Source organism: Astatotilapia calliptera, chromosome 3 (assembly GCF_900246225.1).
Source record: "Astatotilapia calliptera chromosome 3, fAstCal1.2, whole genome shotgun sequence".
Taxonomy (NCBI): domain Eukaryota; kingdom Metazoa; phylum Chordata; class Actinopteri; order Cichliformes; family Cichlidae; genus Astatotilapia; species Astatotilapia calliptera.
The window spans coordinates 47,824,140-47,846,118 of NC_039304.1; the positions used below are offsets into that span (position 1 = coordinate 47,824,140).

At 38.3% G+C, this 21,979-nt stretch overlaps 1 protein-coding gene across 1 annotated transcript; it reads left to right on the forward strand.

Annotated features, from left to right (window-relative positions):
• Positions 1-1,632: 1,632 nt before the first annotated feature.
• Positions 1,633-17,641, forward strand: LOC113019604 (DNA ligase 1-like). The gene is made up of 12 exons (XM_026163379.1): positions 1,633-1,683; positions 2,174-2,219; positions 2,430-2,512; positions 3,233-3,289; positions 5,875-5,922; positions 6,214-6,327; positions 6,473-6,589; positions 6,857-6,970; positions 7,096-7,212; positions 7,602-7,715; positions 7,847-7,948; positions 17,449-17,641. Exons 2-11 carry the CDS (start codon positions 2,180-2,182, stop codon positions 7,889-7,891), a joined length of 849 nt encoding a protein of 282 aa, XP_026019164.1. The 5' UTR covers positions 1,633-1,683; positions 2,174-2,179; the 3' UTR covers positions 7,892-7,948; positions 17,449-17,641.
• The last annotated feature ends 4,338 nt before the right edge of the window (positions 17,642-21,979 follow it).

Consider the following 21,979-nt stretch of genomic DNA (forward strand, 5'->3'; position numbering starts at 1 on the left):
AATGAAATAAGTAAAGTGAAGTTCTGGCTTGATAAAAACAAATTATCATTAAATTTGAATAAATCTAAACTGATGTTATTTGGAAATAGTAGTTTAAATACAAATGCAAAGATTCAAATAAATGGTGTTGATATTGAAAGAGTCAGTGAAAATAAATTTCTGGGGGTAATAATAGATGAAAAACTTAACTGGAGAGCTCACGTAAAATATATTCATTCCAAAGTATCACGAAGCATTGCAGTACTAAACAAGGCAAAACAGGTATTCGACAGAACATCACTTCATATTCTATACTGTTCACTGGTTTCACCATACTTAAGCTATTGTGCAGAGGTCTGGGGCAATAACTATAAAACCACATTACATTCACTTTTTACTCTTCAAAAAAAAGCAATTCGAATCATCCACAATGCAGGTTATAGGGAACATACAAACTCACTATTTTTGCAGTCTGAAATATTGAAAATTGACGATCTAGTGAAATTCCAAACAGCACAAATTCTATTCAAAGCAAAAAATAAAGAACTGCCAGGTAATATTCAGAGTATGTTTTTTTTGAAAGAAGGAAGTTATAATTTAAGGGTTTTTTGTAACTTCAAAACAGGGAAGGTACGTACTACAAGAAAAGGCTTTTGTGTTTCTGTTCATGGAGTGAAACTATGGAACAAACTGAATATGGAATTAAAGCAATGTCCAAACATAAAACTGTTCAAAAAGAGTTATAAAAATATGATCTTCTCGATGTATAAAGAAAAGGAAAATATTTAAATTAAGTGAATGTCTCTATTTAAAAACAAACAAACAAACAAAAAATTCATGATGTGATATTATAGTATATAGTATATCAGAAATCTGTTCACTATTTTTATTACAAATTATATCAGTAAGGAAGCTGACTAAATATTCACTGATAATTTATGGCAAAGGGGTGGGATTAAATAAGTGTATACTTCTTCCCACTCCCTTTCAACATGTAAATTAATCAGAATGTTTTTTTGTATGTAATTTGTATAGTATTTTTTTTCTCTCTTATTTCTTTTCTAAATGTACTTGTATATTGTTCACATGTTGAAATAAATTATCAATCAATCAATCAATCAATCAATCAATCAATCACCTGTTCAGCTCTGATAACACAGTAAGGACATCTCCTGGTTTCATCTTCATGTTTCCCTCTCACCACATATCCAAACCGACATCATGACCAGCAGGTTTACAGCTGTGGCTCCAGCAAACATCAGCTGATAGTAGAAATTAATATTAAATAAATTCTAACAACAGCTTTTTGCCACATATTAACTTTGTTTTGTTAGTTTTTGTTTTGTTAGTTTTTGTTTGTCCTGGAGACATGTTTGTGTGCACAAACAAAACAAAGTATGGACACACAAGAAAACATTTCATTATAGCACGGTCAAAGGTCAAGGCCTTAAGTTTGTAATAGTTGCTCAACCAGACCATATCATTGGCATTACAAGCATTTATTGAAGTTTCCTTTTAACATGCGCACACTCAGATGAACTGATTGTTTGTCTGACAGGCACAAATTCTTTTCTCATCAGACTTCTGAAGAAACCACGCCTCCTGTTACTGCAGGTGAGTGTTTCCTTTAACCAGTGCTGAAGGAGTCATGCTGCACAGCCTCACTCACTGCAAGGAAGCAGATGCATCAGTTACATATTTGAGGTAAATACTTTATGTTTGGTTGTTTGTTTAATTTACTGTATAATAGAAACACAATGTGTGTCTCTGTGGTTCTAACTGACAGCTTTAAACTGTTAAACTTTTAGCCTCAAAAATGTAAAACTTTAGTTCTCATTTGCAAATTCTGTGGCGATTTAAGGTGTATTTGTTTATTTGTGAGGCAATTTACAACAAGCTTCATTGTAATAGTTATTATCCCTCTATGCTGTACATTACACAGTGTGTGTGCAATGAAGGCCATCTACAGAGAAGAAACAGTTTAAGCATAACAAATAATTACGACTTAATTAACATGAACTCTTACCTTTTTTTGAGTCAAAATAGATAAAATCATTTATTCTGATTATAGTTGAGTGTTGATAGATCATCAAGTTGAGATAGGATGCTGTTTTTAAACATCTACATTTTTTGAGCACAACATGAATGCAGAGGTATATCTCTTTAGTGTGACGATTTCCTTCTTGTTCTACAGAACAAAATGAGCCTGAAAAGCTGGTTTGGATTCTCAGTCAGCCCAGGTAACCTGACACAACTGTATTCAAATGTAAAGCTCAGTACTTGTTTAAATGTGTATAAAAATACTTCAGAAAACTCTGCTTTTCTTCACTTACTATTTTTTACTGGCAGTTGGAAGAAACATTTTTGTTTTTGACATTGGAGATTATTATTATTATTATTATTATTACAGTTATTTTATTTTCAGTATTTTCTTTAATTTTTCACTTCAGAGAATTTGACTTCTTCTCCGGTCATCTGCATCGGTGTTGTCGGTACTGTTGTCTCGGGGGCCGTTCTTCTTGTCAAATACAAGGTAAACAAAAGAAAAACAGTAAATCACAAATTCCTTTTTCACTTTTTCACAAACTAAACACTAATTGATGATTACCAACTTAGGTGTTGTTTTTTGAGAGAGCAAAAATGAAAATAAGACAGCTGACAGAAATTCAACTGAGGCTTTGAGCTGAAGAAAAACAATGAAACCAAACATATAAGTAAACAATGGACATTTCTTCTGTCTACGTCAGATGAAGAAAGAAACAAAGAGAATTGCGTGTTAGAAGGAAGTCTAACCTGACCAACAAGGTTCAGTCAGAGATGAATCAGAAGCACAAAGACAGGGGGGAGGAGAGAGAAATTAACCTACTACACTAAAAACGAATTATAAATGGTGTAAATATGAATGACAGTCATGGCTGTGAGTAAAGGCATGATAGTAGGACACACTTAGAAAAATGTAGAAATAGATACCACAATAAAATTACCAACCATCACATTGAGACTCTGTTGTAAGGCAAACACAAGTTTTTGCTTTGTTGACTTTTGACAGCTTGTTTCACTCTCTCTTTAGTGCCACTGGTGCCACATTTGTGTGTACAAATCTAAACAAAAGTAAAGGTGCACTGATGAAAACATTTTAAATAGTATGTACACTAAAAGCAAACCATTAAAAAAGCATAAAAAATCCACTTGCATAAACTGAAACAACTTCCACGACATGTATGTACTGAGCTCCTGATCTTTTTAAACACAGAAGACACAAGCTGAACTCAAGAGGAAGGATGAGGAGACTGAGGTGCTCAAAAATGAGGTAACTCTATATAACAAATTAAAGCATTGTTCTAATCTGGAGGGAGTGCCCAGGGCAGATCCAGGACACAGTGGAAAGACTACATGTCTCTACCAGCTTGGGAGCTGCTTGATGTTCCCCAGAGCTGAAGCAGGGAGCTGGGAAGACGGAGTTCTTGGCTTTCTTGCTTACACTGCTGCCCCCATTCTACAAGCCTGGATGAGCAGATGAAGATGGATGGATGTGATAATATGTCACTGCTCTCTTCATTTTTGACCTGAGACAGATTGGCAACTCTTCCCCCATTTATATGTAGCTATTAAGCTAAGCTCTGGGATAACCAGTATGACTAAAGTAATATTGATCCTCTCCACTTTTGTTAGCTGGAGAGACTTCAGTGGCTGAGAAATGACACACTTAAGGGGTAGGGGTCACAACGGAAGTTCACCAAGCTTACCTCTGCTATCAAAAGGATGGAGAAAGTAAATCTCAAATACCAGAGGTGTGGACTCGAGTCACATGACTTGGACTCGAGTCAGACTCGAGTCATTAATTTTATGACTTTAGACTTGACTTGAAAAAATGTTCTAAGACTTGTGACTTGACTTGGACTTTTACACCAATGACCTGGGACTTGAATTGGACTTGAACCGGTTTACTTGAAAAGACTTGATATTTTACCCCAAATATAAAATTTAACATGCATATTATATAGAGATTGAAAATGTGACGTCATTCACGGGTAGAACCGCAAAGGATTCTGGGAACTCGTGGCAAGCGGTACTAGCGCACGCAGGCTTTCAATTAAAATCAGTTATACAGCGATAAAAAGAAACACAAAAATGTCAAGAAGCTGTTGTATTATTAACTGCAATAGCCGGTCGCATGACAGCCACGGGAAGCTGACGAGTAAAGAGATCGGTTGTTATCGGATTACGTCGTTGAAGAGAAATTGTTCGAGCCATGTTTCCGAAGTAACAAAGATGCGACGGATGGCCTGGATTGCAGCCATTCAAAGATCAAATATAACGTCCCAGAACACTCCAGCTCACAGGTTAGTCTGCTCCAAGCATTTACACGAAGGTCAGTCTGCTGTTGTAGTTATTACGTATTTTATCATAACATAATTGTTGATATAGGTTACAAGCAAGTCTGGCGCTGAACAGAAATTGTCGCGCTATGCTCCTTTATTTATTGTGCATAAATAGTGAATTATCCTGACACAATATTGTGTTTCGCTTCTGTTATTATGGTACATTGACAAAAAAATATACTTTTATTCACAGGATAAAACAGGTTTTTTGTATCACTAATTGCCCAGTACGATTACAGCATACAATATTATTGTCACTGCTACATTTCTGTGATGCTACCAGAAATTATTTCCACTACTAATTAATTACCGTTAAGCTCAAAGGTCCTATTAATAAACGGTTAATGAATGTGTATTTATGAAGACGATTTGTGAGACTGGTAAACTTATGATACGTACGATGGTCTTTCGTTCTACACGGTGCATTTCAAGGTCCTGCACCCATCCGTCGGTAAACTGTACCTGGGCTTGTTGCAGTGACCGGAAGTTACTAAACTTCATGAGTGTATGCGCTCACTCCAAGAACCGTATGATTATAAATATGCATATAAATATGCTACGATGAGATAGCTGACTTCATCTAACTAGCAAATGTTTTCCAGGCTACGTTGGTGATGCAGTTTTTTTTTTAATGTGCATGATATTTTTGTCATGCGATTTTAAAGCTGGTCCTACAACCGCATCCAAGAATAACATGCAGCTTATCTCAGAACTGTCGGTGAAAATTATTCTTGGAGCTAGGTTTAATTGAGCTGCATTCTAAAGAGGTGCAATTTCACAATTTGTGTATATTTTCCAAGTTCACTATTTTGTCATGTGTTGAGAAAAACACAGATTTAAAAATTACATGGTCTAATATTTACATTTAGCACATAACTGCAACATGCTTTTTTTCGTTTTTTTGAATGACTCGAAAGGACTTGAAATTCAAAATTTCAGACTTGTGACTTTACTTGGACTTTTACACCAGTGACTTGAGACTCGACTCTGACTTGCCTGACATTACTTGAGACTTGACTTGAGACTTGAGGATAAAGACTTGAGACTTACTTGAGACTTGCAAAACAATGACTTGGTCCCACCTCTGTCAAATACATACACAAACCTTCTTGTACAATGTCACCACTGTTCCATTAAGTTTGTGTCAGATCACAACAGAAGTCATCTCAAGGGACTTATATGATGGGGAGGCAAAACCACTTAAAGAATGAAGCCTTTGTTAAAAGCAGAGTGAGGATACGCAGCAATGTTTACTGTCTCTTCAGTTGGAAGGCAAAGTAAACAAATCTCTACATAAATTAATAAACATTTTATACATTTCTAGAACCAAATCATGTAATCTGAAGGTGCGTTGTAGGGAAAGGTCAAGATCTTTAGGTGACCCTGGTATTACAGACACAGCAGAAATACATTTAAACTTAATACAACAACATGGTTATTCATGTATTTTTCAGTTGGAGGAAAATGTAGACTTAGGGTCCAATCACTCTGTTCTAAGAATGAATCGTTGCAGAAAGACCTACAGACCCTGAAGACAGAGCTCGAGGACAGCAAATCAGAGGTTATTGTCTTTTATTTCCTTTACCTCTGTACATTCAGTTTGATATCAAGTTATATTTCAATGCACTGAATATTTTTATATGACCCCATCAACCTCCTTCTAAAGGAGGACTAGAATGAACAACATTTAGCTATTTTCTAGTGCTAAGATTGTTGCCAGTTGCTATAGCATCAACATGAATGCTTGTTCACCAACCACCTGGCTTTCAGAGAGCTTTCTTCACTTCAATTAACAGTCAACTCAACTGTAAAGTGATTTCTCATTTTGAAATAATGTTTCCCTTTGCCCAAGTTAAAAGACAAAGCAGATGAAGTCATGAAGCTCCGTGCTGAGAAAAATAGGAGCACAGAAAATGAAAAGGAACTGCAAACCATGAAGCTGAAGATTGAGGACAAGAATAAAGAGGTACATGATTTTGAGGTTACTTAGAATCATTCAAAGTGAGTACTCTTACTCACAGGACACACACAGCAGATAGTAGTTAAAATATTTATTTCAAAACATTAAACAATCTGGAACCATCACAGCAAACGTTTTTCTCCTTACTCAGCTGAATGATGAAGTATCAACACTACAACGTCTACTTAATAAAGAGGAGCAGAAGAGGAGGGATATTGAGATGGACGTGCAATCCCTGAAAACAAAGGTGGAGACCAAAGATAAAGAGGTAACTTCATTTTCATTTTTCTTTTTATTATTACATTAACCTTTTACCTTATATCTTTTATTTTATACATTCAGGTTTGAATTTTACTTCAAATACCAACATTTTTGAAGATAATATATTTTAGTTGCAGTTTCTCTCTATTCAATGTCCTTTTTTGAAGATAATTACTGATGTTTAAAATAATTACATAAACTAAAATAATCAGGTTAAATATTTAATATTTGATTTGTTTAGTTAAATGTGTTCAATGTTTCTCTTTCCCCTGAGTTAAAAGAAAAAGAGGCTGAACTCTCGAAGCTCCGTGCCGAGAAAAATAGAAGAGAACAAGATGAGAAGGAGCTGCAGACCATAAATAGGAAGCTTGAAGCCGAGAAGAAAGAGGTTCATATTTTGTTCCTTAGACTTAATGTCTAATATTCGAATGCACAATAAAAAGTTGACATGCATTTTCTTCTGTAATTATGTTGTATGCAAATGTGTCTCTACCATTTTCCCTCTCCTCCCAGCTGAATGATGAACTAGCTGAAGTTCGAAATCAGCTCAGGGAACAGCAGCAGAAGAAGAAGGATGCTGAGATAACTGTAGAGACACTGAAGAAAGGGCTTGAAACCAACAGTACAAAGGTTTTTTACTTCAGTTTTTTCAGTTTTAAGTATTATTTCATTAGCCCATTACACCATATATTCTGTTATATTGATTCTGTGTTAACTCATGCTTTATTAATCTGTTATAATTTCTCTCTGGAACCAATGATCTCTGTTCGCCACATATTTTGTTTTTAAAATTAATGTTGATATTTTTAATGTTGACATTGTCCTTTATTGTTATTATTTTTTTGATGGCCACTGCAATTTTGTCTAAAATCTGAACGCAATAACAGCTTTATTCCATCATTTTGGTTTGTAAATATTTTCCCTATCATAGTTGAACTGAACAAATAGATAACCTATGCAGTACCTAACAGAAGCTTTTCTCTTTTATTAAGAATGACTCTGTTTTCCTTTTCTCCAAGGTCAACGATCTAGAGGCTGAACTCTTGGAGGTCCGTGCTGAAAAAAATAGAAGAGAACAAGATGTGAAGGAGCTGCAGACCATAAATGTGAAGCTCGAAGCCGACAAGAAAGAGGTTCATATTTTGTTCCTTAGACTTAATGTCTAATATTTCTATACATAAATAAAAAGTTGACACGCGTTTTTTCTCATCACAGTATGTAATCATGTTGTATGCAAATGTACCATTTTACCTTCCCCTCCCAGTTAAATGAAGAAGTAGCTAAATTAAAGCAGATGCGTGGGAAATAGAAGCAGATGTCCTGATGTCCTTCCTGAATGAAGGAGCTTGAGACCAAAGACATAAAGGTTTGTATCTTTCATTTAGATGCATTCACCAAGGTCTTCATTACTGATTTTTCACTGAAAGACAAATGTATTCAAATAACAAAAATTTCAAATTAGGAGTTCATCAAACTATCTTTAATGTGATTTTAGTTATTCTCTGTTTAAGTGCATGGAAATATATTGGTTTTATATTTGTACATTTTTTTTAATTTTGTTTCTCTTTTTTTCAGCTTCTCAGTCATTTGTACACATAGTAGGTCCCACCCCACTTACGTATGTTCAATTCATTATTATTAACTACTTTTATATTTTTACATCATTTTTTTTATATTATACTACTTAGACATAGACAGTAGGGTTGTGGGTCAGAATGGCCTTTTAATCATGCCAGCTTGCATACTATAAAAAGTGCCTGCGTGTAGCTGTTAGGATGCCTGGGTCGTTGACCCAGGGTTTTTGAGTTTATTATTTATTATTTCTAGTCTTTGGTTTCTTTGAGTTCTGTCTTATGGTTTATGTCTCTGTCTTCTCTAGTTGCTCTGTCTCCCCTGTCAGCTGTATCCCTTTGTCTAGTTCGCGTCTCTTTGTATCCTTAGTTGCTATATCCCCGTGTCCAGTCAGTGTCTGTGTTTGTCTGTGTCTGTCTGCCCTGGTCCCACGTCTCTGTTCCCTCTGTTGTAGTGCCTGCGTGTGAGCCTGTGTCTTTTGTTCAGTCTGTGTTATGGGTTTCCTGTTTTACTTTGAAAGTCCATGTCTGATGTTACTGTGTCTGGTTTTGCTTCCCCTTGTCTCGTTAGGCCTGATTTGCCCCAGTTATGTTTCCCTCCTGTTACCCATTCCCTGATTGCTCCCTCTGTGTATTTAAGCCCTGTGTTTCTTTGTGTCTGTGTCGCGATCTACTGTTTACCTAGCTGTGTGTTCTGTCAGTCCTCTGGTTTAAGTTTATTTTGATTTTTTCCCAGTTATGTTATATTTTGAGTTTAACATTAAAGCTGTTTTGAGTTCACGATTGTCTCCGGAGTCTGCACCTTGGGTCCTATTCCTGCCTGCACACAGCCACTCATAACAGTAGCAGGAGATCTAGCTCATTTTTTTTTATTTCCTTCTAATTTTTTTGTTTGTTCTATTTTGTTTTAGTTATTTGTCTGTCATAGTAAATACCACTATCATATACGTATTGAGAGTGATCTAAAAGTTATATAGTTATACTCAGAGTTTATTCATTTATTTTGAATTGATAGTGTCATGAAACCATCTGTGATGGACCGAGTTGAACAGGAGGAGCCCAGGAATTATTAGAAAAATATAGTTTCCATTTATTTAACCCCCAAAAATTATATTTACAAGACTAATAAATGTTTAGCTCATAAAAGAGGTCAAAGAAACAAAACTGAACTCAGGCAAAGACTGCAAACTTAACAAACCAAATGACTGCCCAAACATACATAATTGACCTAAACATGAAATGACATACAAGGGTATATATAATGGCTGAGCAGACCATTGTGACACATGAGGGGTAACAAACAAAACACAATCATAAATCACGAATGCAGTACAATCTAGTTTGTTAATAAACTAAACACTAAAGAAGAAAATCAAAAAACCCCATTAAACCCTAAACTCAAATATTTAATTAAATACAAATACTTTGTTTTTAAAGTAAAGAAAACACACATTCCCCCTTCAGCAGGAAGTGGTGGTGTGGTCCAATTATCTTCCTTTGTATTTAATGGTTTCAAACCCTGGCTACTAGTGATGGCCAAATGAAGCTTTCCGAAGCACTGAAGCTTGTATTGAAAAACGGTTCATTACTCGAAGCTTTTCAACACAGTCCTCTCCGGTGACATCTGGTGATGAAAATTTTGAAGAGCAGCTTGAATCTGCAAAATAAAACGGACTGCTCAATTATCACTGCTCACTCAAGAGTGGAGTTCTCTCTGATATTGGGCCACCGTTCTGTTGCTTTGAACATGTAATTGGTTTTGTTTTCTCGATTGGGGGGCTGAAAAAAATGTAATGCGTATCTGCGTAATACATTTTGATCAATAAACTTTCCCTATTTAAACATGCACTATGGTGTGGCCTTTCTTTGCTCATAACTCCTTGATGTTGGTAAATACAATAAGTGAGCAATATATATATATAATATACATATGAGAATGCACAGCACATTATGGAGTATGCCCCTGCTGTGAAGTCCTGCCTCCATCTACTTGTCGTTTAATCACTGGACAGCTGGACAGGTTCATACAAAATATTAGATTAGGCCAATTGTCCTATACATATTTTTGACCTAGGGGTGGGATTGATTGTGAACTGGAAAGGGAAAATGCTTAGGGAGCTGAGTACGGCTGCATCGTCACTGATTTGTAGAATCATTTTGATTCGATACAGGATCCGATTCAATTTGATTGGAATCAAGTTTTGCCTCAGTCAGAAATATTACAATTCTGATCATTTAACAGTATATATCCATAATTTCGTATCTATTAAAGAAAGCTGACACATGTGAGACTTAATTAGAAATGTAAACAGAGAGTTATGAAACCTGCAGCTGCAGAAGCCAGCGGGGAAAAAAAAAAAAAAAAAAAAAAAAAAAAAAAAGAGGCAAACACAGCGCGGACCCGACGACACACCAAAATCTGACTCTGACGCGTCGGGTCCGCGCTCTGTGTTTACGTTTGTATGCAGAATCCGTAAACCTGCTCGCAGTTACTGTTTTAGCTGCATGGTGTTTGACGACATGTTGTGAGGTTTAACCTGAGATGCTGGCGTTTCAGGCATAATAACGTTAATTTACAAATCAACACGGGATTTTAATGAATCAATATCACTTTATTCAATTTAGCATGGATTGTAATCAGAAAGGCGATAATCAAAACCCACCCCTAATCAAGAACTTGCAAAGTAAAAACATGCTCTATGTCAGGTAGCCCTTTTGTTATTTACATTTAAAAAGAGGATTAGTGTTACTGTGCGCTGGCTGAGTCTGTTTCTTTTCTTAGAAATAGTTTCTCCTGCCCTGGAGAAAATCCACTTGCATGGAACAGAAGAGGCTGTGGAGTGCAGGAACCACACTGCAAGCTGGTAGATATGCAGGTATTCCTGGGTCCTGCAGACTATCACCTAAAAACAATAAACAAAATGATTTTCTAAACTGTAGCAATGTAATGTACGTATAGTGTCAAATACATTGTTGTAGTCTTCATTAGCTTTAATTCACATGGAAGTGTTCCTAAAGTCATATGCTGTAATGATATTTACATTATGAAAACATGATTTTGGACATTTCAAGTTTTTCACTTCGGCAGATAAAATGAATTGAGCAAAATCAACTCAAAATATTCCCACACGCCAGAATGTCCTCTCTGGCTCCATATCTGTCAGTGGAATGATCACCTCCTCGCTCTCTGTCACCATCAACACACTCCACGAATCCCGTGGATGATTCACTTCCTTATATCCGTTTGAATCAGGTACCGAAGCAGTTACGTGCGTAATGAAGCTTCGGACGTCACTGGTCACGTGACTTTTGCCAAACGAAGCAAGCCTCGACACAGTGCTTCTGAACCAGTGTGTTGTTTTTTTCGACACACGCTCCGGAGCGTCAGCTTCAAGCGGGCCATCACTACTGGCTACCATCTTTTGTCCAGCAACTCCCAGGGATGATGGCAGGTAAGAAATAAAAAGACAAAGGTTCGTCAGAAAGCAAAGAAATGAAGTAGTATGAATACATAAGTGAACTAAATGTGCACGCTTACAAATAGAACAGATGTATCCAAACCAATCAATGAAGTTATTGGCAACTAAAATGTATTACTATGTTCAAATGAAGAATGAAAATACAAAAGTTACCAACTTTAGAGTGTGGCCGTGGGTTTGGCCATCACACACACCCCCACTTCTGGATCTTCCATCAGGCAGCGAGAGAGGTAATCAGCAGTGGTTTTGTCTTTACCAGGGATATAGTGAACCTTAAACCGGTATGGCTGCATAGCCAGATACCACCTAGTGATTCTCCCATTAGTGTCTTTCATTCTCTCCAGCCACTGCAGGGCTTTGTGGTCAGTTTGAAGGATGAATTCTCTTCCCAGCAAATAATATTTGAAAGAGTCAAGTGCCCATTTAATGGCCAAGGCTTCCTTCTCAACCGTTGCGTAGCGGCTCTCCCTTGGTAGCAGCTTACGGCTGATGTAGGCGACAGGATGTCGATCCTCTGGTGGTCCCTGCAGAAGCACTGCTCCCAAACCCCTTTCAGAAGCATCAGTCTGCAATGTAAAGTCTTTTGTGAAATCTGGTGAGTGCAGAACGGGGTCCTTACTCAGGGACTGGCGAAGGTCTTTGAAAGCTGCAACAGCTTCAGCTGTCCACCGAATCTTATTGGGACATCTTGAGCCAATCCTGTCCGTCAGTGGGGCTGCTCTAGCTGAGAAGTTGGGAATGAATCTGTTGTAGAACGCAGCCATGCCGAGGAAGGATCGCAGCTGTTTCCTGGTTTGTGGAAGAGGACATGATGCAATTGCATTAATTTTGTCAACCTGTGGTTTAATTGTCCCACCTCCAACAGTAAACCCGAGGTACTGGACTTCAGTCCTAGCAAGAGCACACTTCTCTGGATTGATGGTAAGGCCTGCGGAACACAGCCGATCCAGCACAATTCTTAGGTGATCCACATGCTCTTCCCAAGTTCCACTGAAAACAACAACATCATCAAGGTACGCACAGGTGAATGCTGAGAGCCCACAGAGTACCTTATCCATTAGCCTTTGAAATGTTGCTGGGGCCCCATGCAGACCAAATGGCAAGACTGTGAACTTGAACAATCCCCACGGAGTACGGAATGCTGTCAACTCTTGAGACTGTTTAGTGAGAGGTACTTGCCAGTATCCCTTGGAGAGATCAATGGTCGTTAGATATTTTGCCTTCTCCAAACGCTCAATGAGATCGTCAATGCGTGGCATCGGGTAAGAGTCAAATTTTGATATGGAATTGAGGTACCTGAAGTCGATGCAAAAACGTATCGTGCTATCCTTTTTTGGAGCCAACACAACAGGGTTGCACCACTCACTTGTTGAAGGTTGAATGATTCCAAGAGACAGCATGAGGTCCACCTCCTCCTTTAACTCCACCAGGAAGAGTTCTGGTATCCTGTAACTCATACGCTTCACAGCTGCATCAGGTTTTAAAACAATGTCATGCTCCACCAGACTCGTGCGACCTGGGTACTTTTGAAATATGTCTGAATTAATCAGAGGTGTTACCTGAGACTGTTGCTCACTGGTGAGATGGCTCAGGTCCAGGACAGAGACTGTTACTGAAGGCAAGTAGTCATTAACTTCTTCCTCCTCATCCACGCTGTGAATAAGCAAACCCTCTGTTTTATTCTCAGTGCGTGGAATCCATTCCTTAAGAAGGTTAACATGGAGCACTCTACTCCCTCGCTGGAGACCTGGTGTGGAAACTTTGTAGGTAGTAGGTCCAAGTTTCTTCTGTACTTCAAAGGGTCCCTGCCACTTTGCCAGCAACTTGCTGTCAGAAGTTGGCAACATTACCAAAACCTTCTGGCCAGGGACAAAACTCCGGTGGCGAGCTTTTTTATCAAACAAAGTCTTTTGTTGCCTCTGAGCAGCTGCCATATGACTCTGAGCCAGTTCACTCATCTGCTGAAGCTTTTCTCTCATATGAATGACATGAAATAACATTGACCGATTCCTCTTTACCTTGCTCTCCCTCCCATGAGTCCTTTAGCAGGGTCAATGGGCCTCTCACCTCATGGCCATAAAGAAGCTCAAATGGGGAGAAGCCAGTGGAGGCTTGAGGAACTTCCCTGTAGGCAAAAAGGAGGTATGGCAGCCACTGGTCCCAATCAGACCCTGTATCATTGACAAACTTTCGGAGCATTTGTTTGAGAGTTTGGTTGAAGCGCTCTGTCAGTCCATCTGTCTGTGGGTGATAAGGGGTTGTCCGCATACTCCTGATGCCTAACAGCTTATAGACCTCTTTCAACAGTGTGGACATAAAATTAGTGCCCTGGTCAGTTAAAATCTCCTGTGGGAATCCAACCCTTGAGAACAGTTGAATCAATGAGGAAGCTACAGTTTTTGCTTTAACAGTTTTTAATGGAAAGACTTCAGGATACCTCGTAGCATAGTCTGTAATGACTAGCATAAAGCGATTTCCAGATTTACTTTTTTCTACAGGACCAACTACGTCCATGCCAAGACGCTGAAATGGTATACCAATGATTGGGAGAGGTTGGAGTGGTGCTTTGGTGGGGACTCTAATCGAAGTCTTCTGACATTGAGGACAACTCCTGCAAAACATAGCAACATCTGAGCGTAAGCCAGGCCAGAAAAAGTATCGCTTGATGCGAGCGGTGGTTTTATGCTTCCCCAGGTGGCCAGGCCAGGGAATGGAGTGCCCCAAAGTAAGCACTGTTTCACGGGCTACTTTAGGGACCACTAACTGTTTAACCTGGCCGTGCTGGTGGTATAAAATGCCATCTTGCAGAATGTACAGCTCTTTATTTATGTCAGATTCAACAGAGTCCTTTTCCTTAGCCCTCAGCAACATGGGAGACAAAGTTGGATCAGCCTGCTGCATTTGTCTGATGTTCGTAGGTACTGAAAAACCTAAAGGCATATCTGGAGCAGCCTGAACTGATGTCTTTCCAACAGTGTGTTGAAATTTTTCACGTCTTCTTTGACTGTGTGGCTTCCGAGACTTCCCGGGATCTGTCTCTAGTTCAGCCTCAAAGAAGGGTAAAGCACTGAGGGTTGCATAATGCTCATCCTGATTTTTAGTTTGAGCCCTTGTTATAGCAACATTGCACTCTTGCACTTCTCTCAACAAATCATAGATGACTGGCAGATCCTCCCCAAGAACTACAGGATAGGGCAGATTATCAGCTACACCAACCTTTAACAGATAGGGTGTCCCCTGCACTTCAATAAACAGATCAGCAGTAGGGTATGGTCTTTCATCACCATGTATACAGCAAACTGATAAGGTTTCAGAGGGGCATGTGTAGTCTTTTGACACATATTTCCTGTGTACCAGAGTCTGTGTGCTGCCAGTGTCTATTAAAGCATTAATTTCTTGTCCATTAATCTTAACTGTGGTGATTTTATTTGACTGCTTTCTCTCAGATTTAATATCCACATTCTGGTGAGGCACAAAACACATCTGAGATAATTTTCTTTGATTATTAGGACACATGGGCTTAGTGTGACCTTCCTGTCCACAAAGGTAGCACACTGGTGGCCTTTTACCTGGCTTCGAGGTATTCAGAGGCTGCTTTTCCCTTGTAAAGGGCTTACCCACACCCGTCGCTGACCTCTGAGGATGCTGAGGGGGTTGCGACCGACGTGAATCTCCGGCAGCCTTCCATGCACTGTTGCTCCATGGCTGACTCTTACTTCGGGCAGCTACAAACAAATCAGCCAGGATGGCGGCCTCTGCAGCAGACTTTGGATTATGCTCCTTAATCCAGACCTGAAGCTCAGGACACAGCATTCTTAAAAACTGCTCCAAGATAATAATTTCACCAACTTCTTTTATAGTTCTGTTCTTAGGCTGAATCCATTTCTCATAAAGTTCTTTTAGTCTTGCATACAGTTCCTTGGGACTCTCATCAAAAACTTCAAGACAGCGAAATCTTTGCCTGTATGTTTCTGGGTTTATATCATATTTTTGCAAAATGGCAGCTTTTACCTTCTCATATTGCAGTGAATCGTCCACATCCATATTAACATAGGCACTTCGAGCCTTACCAGTGAGAAGAGGAATGAGGTGAAAAATCCAGTCTGACTCTGGCCAGCGACAAGCAGCTGCAATTCTCTCAAAAGTGGTCAGAAAATGTTCAACATCATCTTCAACAGCTAGTTTCTCCAGTTTAGGATGACGAATATGCACAGACTGACCTGTTAATATGGAGGCTGAGCCAGAACCCTCATGCTGAGATGTTGCTTGTGTCTGATAATCAGCTGGAGTTTCAACAGACTCTGGATCAGTTGATGTGGGCTCTGGAAGTGGGGTGGTTCTGGCCTGCACTTCCATTTGCAAAAGCCGAAACTGGTGTTGCAAACTCTTAAAACGCTGTTCTTGCAGTACAGCATCCTCTCTCTGCTTTTTATCTCGAACTTCCTGTTGTCCCATGAAAGCCTGAAGAATCCCAGCAATATCAAGCAGAGTTGGCTCCCTGGTATCCTCTCCTTCAGTGTCTCCAGCCACAACTGAAATTCCTTCTTCCATCTCCTTCTCCCTCTCTGGCTGCTGCAAGGCCTCTTTGGCCTCCATTTTATTTCCTCTCTTTGGGCACACAGCATTCTGCATGGCTCAAAAGTTTGTCAGGGGAGGAAAAAGGGCAGAAAAATGCAAAAAAAAAATCCTGTCTCCTCAACTGAAGGATCCCACTCCTGACACCACATGTGATGGACCGAGTTGAAAAACAGGAGGAGCCCAGGAATTATTAGAAAAATATAGTTTCCATTTATTTAACCCCCAAAAATTATATTTACAAGACTAATAAATGTTGAGCTCATAAAAGAGGTCAAAGAAACAAAACTGAACTCAGGCAAAGACTGCAAACTTAACAAACCAAATGACTGCCCAAACATACATAATTGACCTAAACATGAAATGACATACAAGGGTATATATAATGGCTGAGCAGACCATTGTGACACATGAGGGGTAACAAACAAAACACAATCATAAATCACGAATGCAGTACAATCTAGTTTGTTAATAAACTAAACACTAAAGAAGAAAATCAAAAAACCCCATTAAACCCTAAACTCAAATATTTAATTAAATACAAATACTTTGTTTTTAAAGTAAAGAAAACACACATTCCCCCTTCAGCAGGAAGTGGTGGTGTGGTCCAATTATCTTCCTTTGTATTTAATGGTTTCAAACCCTGGCTACCATCTTTTGTCCAGCAACTCCCAGGGATGATGGCAGGTAAGAAATAAAAAGACAAAGGTTAGTCAGAAAGCAAAGAAATGAAGTAGTATGAATACATAAGTGAACTAAATGTGCGCGCTTACAAATAGAACAGATGTATCCAAACCAATCAATGAAGTTATTAGCAACTAAAATGTATTACTATGTTCAAATGAAGAATGAAAATACAAATGTTACCAACTTTAGAGTGTGGCCGTGGGTTTGGCCATCACACCATCCTAGAATTGACCATGAGAACAATAAAATTACCTGTTTATCTCTGTATTGTTTTATTGTAAAGCCCAGTATTACACTGTAGTTTTTCATCTTTGAATCTTACAGTCAAGTTAAATGTTATACATCTTGTAATCATATGCATCATAACATGGATTTATCACAAATTATGTTCTGGGTGTGAAAAGTGAAGCCAATTAAGCAAAGTTTGTTCAACTTATATTAAATATAATGACCAGCAGGGGGAGACTACTGTGCAAATAAATGTACTCAGCTGTAACTTATGTAGTCATTCATTACAGATTAACCTCTCTTCTTATATTTCCTTCTCTCTCAAGTTTGAAGATAAAATAACGGAAATCCAGCAGCAGGAAACAGATGAACAGCAGAGAGAGGAAGCTGAGCAACAAGGGGAGGTCCTAAAACAGGAGTTGGAAATGGGATTTACTTAACATGTGTATATTTGTAAAATAGATGCATTATTAATTTAGGAATTAACAACACATTTTTATTTTGAACATTCATAATAAGCAAAAGGTGTTTTTGTTAAAAAGAAGAAAAATATAGTTAAAAAGTATAGTTTATACATGCAGCTGAAAACCATTCACTCCGGAGCTACTCATCCACACACCAGCAGCAGGGTCCCTGCACAGTTTAATTAATATAACACCGTGCATTGTTTGCACAAAAACAAACACATACGATAAATGTTAGTAACAAAATAGATAAATAAAATTTTTACAAAAGACTTTTTGTCATTGTCCTCCAGTCCTCTTGTGCTCACTCACTGTGGATGTGCATCTGTATGTACATAGTGCTACATGACAGTATGTACAGATGTTTTTTTTTTCTCCAGACCTAGATAGACAATTTACTTTCTACTCATTCTTGGTAAGGGAGATTTATTTATGTACGTTTTTTTGTTTTTTTGTATCTATTTACCTGTTTTGCCAAGATAAATGTTTTGTTTATTATTGAACATGAGGTCAAAGTAGTCAGAAAATCAGCTCAGATTTGAAAAAATAAAATAAAACACAAAACAAAACCCAACAACAACCCACAATACCTCATGAACTGACGATCCTATTTTATTGGTAGCTTTCCCTTCACTCCACAGCCATGCTGAGGCCTTCTACTAAAGGTAGCATAGCCTGTTATGTATAGGTCAGACATGAGTGAGAGAGATAACTAAAGCCATACTGGCTTGGATGTCACCTCAGGTCCCTGTCAGGTGTTGAGGAACCAGGACACAATGTTGAGAAGTGGACTACTGGACTAAGAAAGTATAGACATGGACAAGGGATTAGAACAGGCCTAATGATCCCACTACTGGCCAAAATAAAGGCAGTGTTTATAACTATTGGCAGCAGGCTATCCATAAGTGAGGGCTTGGAGACTGCCAAGCAAAGACTCTCAGAGATTTGGGAGTCTTTGCACATTTGGGAGTCTTAGCTTGAGAGTCAAGGCTGGAGAGATGGAAGGCAGGAGAACAAACCAGCTGTACTCTGAGTTGCAGGGGAACAGGATTCCTGATCCAACCCCACCAAGGCTGGAGATGGAGGGATACTGAAAAGGGATATGAGAGAAGGACAGAACACATAACAACAATTTTTATTGGCTAGTGGATCACTGAACATCAAACTGATAGACAGTGATAAACACAGAGACCTGAACTGATTCATGCCTATTGGCTAAAGAAGCTGACTGCACTCCAAGAGCATCTGGCAGCACAAATGAACCTATTAGCCTATAAATGAACTGCTATTAGACCATGCCAGACAGTCCTGATCTCCAAGAATACCCAGAAGAGACCACTGCCATCCAACTACCAGCCAATAACCTGATTCAGTATCACATGGAAGCTTCTGTCAGCCATCATATCAGTTAAGATGAACAAGCATACTGCATGGTTCAATACACGAGTGGAGCACAGAAAGGAAGTGGCAGGGGTAAAACAACAGAGCAGTTAGCTGAGACTGCAAGACCAGACCTACAAACCCACACACATGGATCCTGGAATGTTTAGAAATGTATGGACAACATTTTAATTTTTTTATCTTGCAGATTTTCAAGTCAGAATTTCAAATGCACTGTGGTGCCAAGCACATATTGTTTGCCAAGAACAACTCGGTAAAATCTCTATAGGCTCGTTTTATTCACGTGAATCTCTTAAGTATTATTATTATTCTTTTCTACTTCTTATTTCAGTTATTACATTATGTGACAATGTCTAAGGCAGGAAAGGCTGGAGGAAGAAAGGGGCACATTTAATCAACATCATTTCAATGATGTTGAAATTATCATTGTTTGGCAAGTTTCCGTGTTAGCACGAACAATGATCTGCTCCAACAGATCTGTATTGTTGTGTAATGGTACATGTAATGCAAGACTCTTCAATTCTGCTTTTTAAAGTTTTATCTGCATTTTAGTTCACACACTTTATTTGTCTTTGTGATGAATGACATCTACATCTACAAATACATTTATCTTTGTATCACACATTACTCCTTGCATACAGGTGAAGAAGGGCACTGATGCTCTTCTGCTTGAAATTTCTATGACTTGTAACATTGCATTTAGTTAATAGAACTGTTTCCTTGTACGGTGTTTAGAAGAGAGATGGATTAGATGGATTTTAGCAGTTTTACCCAGTTTTAGCTTACAGGCATGAAACATCACACTCATACAGCCAGGAGAGCTCTGAAATCAGAGTTGTGCTCCCACTCCTTTATGCACTCCAAGGAGAAAGGCAGGAAGTCACAAATTGATCATACCACATATCACAAGGCTCGCTATGTAACCTAATGGAACAATGGGCATGCTGTTTTGTGCCCTTGGCGTTATCAGCAAGTGCAAAGGGAGTTGTCGTCTCCATCAACTGAGGCTGAAATAAGTTCATCTAGCTTTAGAAACTATTTCACTGTTACAGTGCCACAACAAAGCATATGTACAAGCACTTAAACTCTTTAAATGAGAATTGTAGAAATTTTCCATTACGCTTCACTATATTATTTTTATATAAATGTTTAATTTAGTAAATTGTGTTCACCATTTTAATAAGATGTCAGTAGTAATATACCTATACTTTTTTGCCCCCCACACCCCCACTTCCCCTTCCCCCCTGCACGTACATGTGTGTGTGTGTACGCGTGCGTGTCCCCCTGTAGTAGCCACTTTTGCACGTGCATGCGAGTTCAGGGGTCATATGAGTTCACATGTGTTTAATAGCGTTTTATTTAATGAAACCATTATGTGTTTTAATTAAACTCTTTTTAAAGGATTGTATAGGTCTCAGAGCTCTGTTATTTAGACATAGATGATTTAATTTAACTAGTTTAGGGGTATTTTAACTAGTGAGGATCATTTTGCTTTTTCTTTAGTGCTCTGAAACACACAGAGGCTAATAGTTTATTAGTTTATTAATACATATACAATAAATGTGATTCTGATTCTGAAATAAAACCTTTGTTAAGTTCAGTCCTGCCTGCGTGTCTGCAACTCTACCAGTCACACAGAGTGCTGCCTGACAGGGACCTCAATTAACCTAAAAAGTTCAATGTCAGAGTGAGCAATAACGTTTGTGAAATTATGTCTCAACTTCAATTTTAAATGATATCCACAAAGCTCCAACTTCCTCAAAATTTCACCAGTGCTGTTGCTTAACGGTTTATATGATAATTAGTTTATCCACAAGTCACAGACGTTGGCATGCTTTTCTTGGTTATCTCTAGTTTGCATGGTAAAATGAATAAGGGAAAAAGTGTAAGAAGAAAAACTACCAGAATATGTCATACGTTTAGTAAATCTTTGGAGAAATGTTCTGAGATGTTTCTGTCATGACATATTTTTTTCTTCACGTGTTTTCAGTTTTTGTGTAGTTGTCATATTTTTGTTTTGATATAATTTGCTCAAGATTAATTTTTAGTCCTCATAATTTGACATTGTGTGCTTAGCGCACCTGAGTTTCCTATCTTAGCTTCTAGTCATCGTTCTAGTTGTGTAATATTTGTTATCATCTTTTTTCAGTGCTATCTTTTGTTATTTATTTTTTTTATTTTCTTTGTATTATCGGGTATATTCTTATCTGCTCTGGTCCCCAGTTTCTGTCTTCGCTCTTTCCTTGAAATCTGCCATGTCTCCAGTTTGTTTCTTTGTTGTAATCTTTCTCTTAGTATCATTAATTTCTTGTTTTACTTCTGTGTGTGTTCTTCCTTTATTGGGCGTCCAGTTTTAGTTCCTCCATAGGCATTTTGTTAGTTATCCCCATCTGTGTTCTCACCTCTTGCCTTCTGCCTCCTTATCCTCTCTGTATATATTGTCTCAGGCCTGGCCTTTGCCGCGTTCTCCATCTTGCTGTGTATTGTTTTTTTTTTCTTATTTGTTCCTTCTAGTTTCCAAGTTTCCTCATTCCTTAGTTTGTAGGTTCTACTTCGCCTAAGGTTTTGATTATGAAATTCATATACTTTAGTTCAGCAATAAAACAGTGCGTTTTTTATTTTTCAACAACTTGACATGATTTTTATTCTTCTTAGAGACTTGCAACACAGATTCTGTTCTAGGGTTCGGAAAAATACTTCAAAAAACAGTCATACTTTTCTAGTTGGTTCACTCTTCCGTTATGGTGTTCAATATGAATCACTGCTATTATACAGTAGCTAGCTTCTTCAGATTTAACTTTGTTGCAGTCAAGCAAGTTTATATCATTGAGTCTGTCTCCATGATTCTGTCCCTGAGTAATTAATTAAAAAAATGTCTGCAAATTGTGACAGTACAATCTGACCACGATATGGACCCAGCACACTCCGTGATGTACGAGCATCGGGAGGCAGCCTTCACCCAGCTGGAGGAAGAGCTCCACTGGAAGCCGTG

Coding starts and splice junctions, on each gene's coding strand:
- LOC113019604 (XM_026163379.1), top strand. CDS start 2,180: ATGAGCCTGAAAAGCTGGTTTGGATTCTCAGTCAGCCCAG. Junction 6,971..7,095: donor TTGAAGCCGAGAAGAAAGAG/GTTCATATTTTG, acceptor CTCTCCTCCCAG/CTGAATGATGAACTAGCTGA. Junction 7,716..7,846: donor TCGAAGCCGACAAGAAAGAG/GTTCATATTTTG, acceptor TTCCCCTCCCAG/TTAAATGAAGAAGTAGCTAA.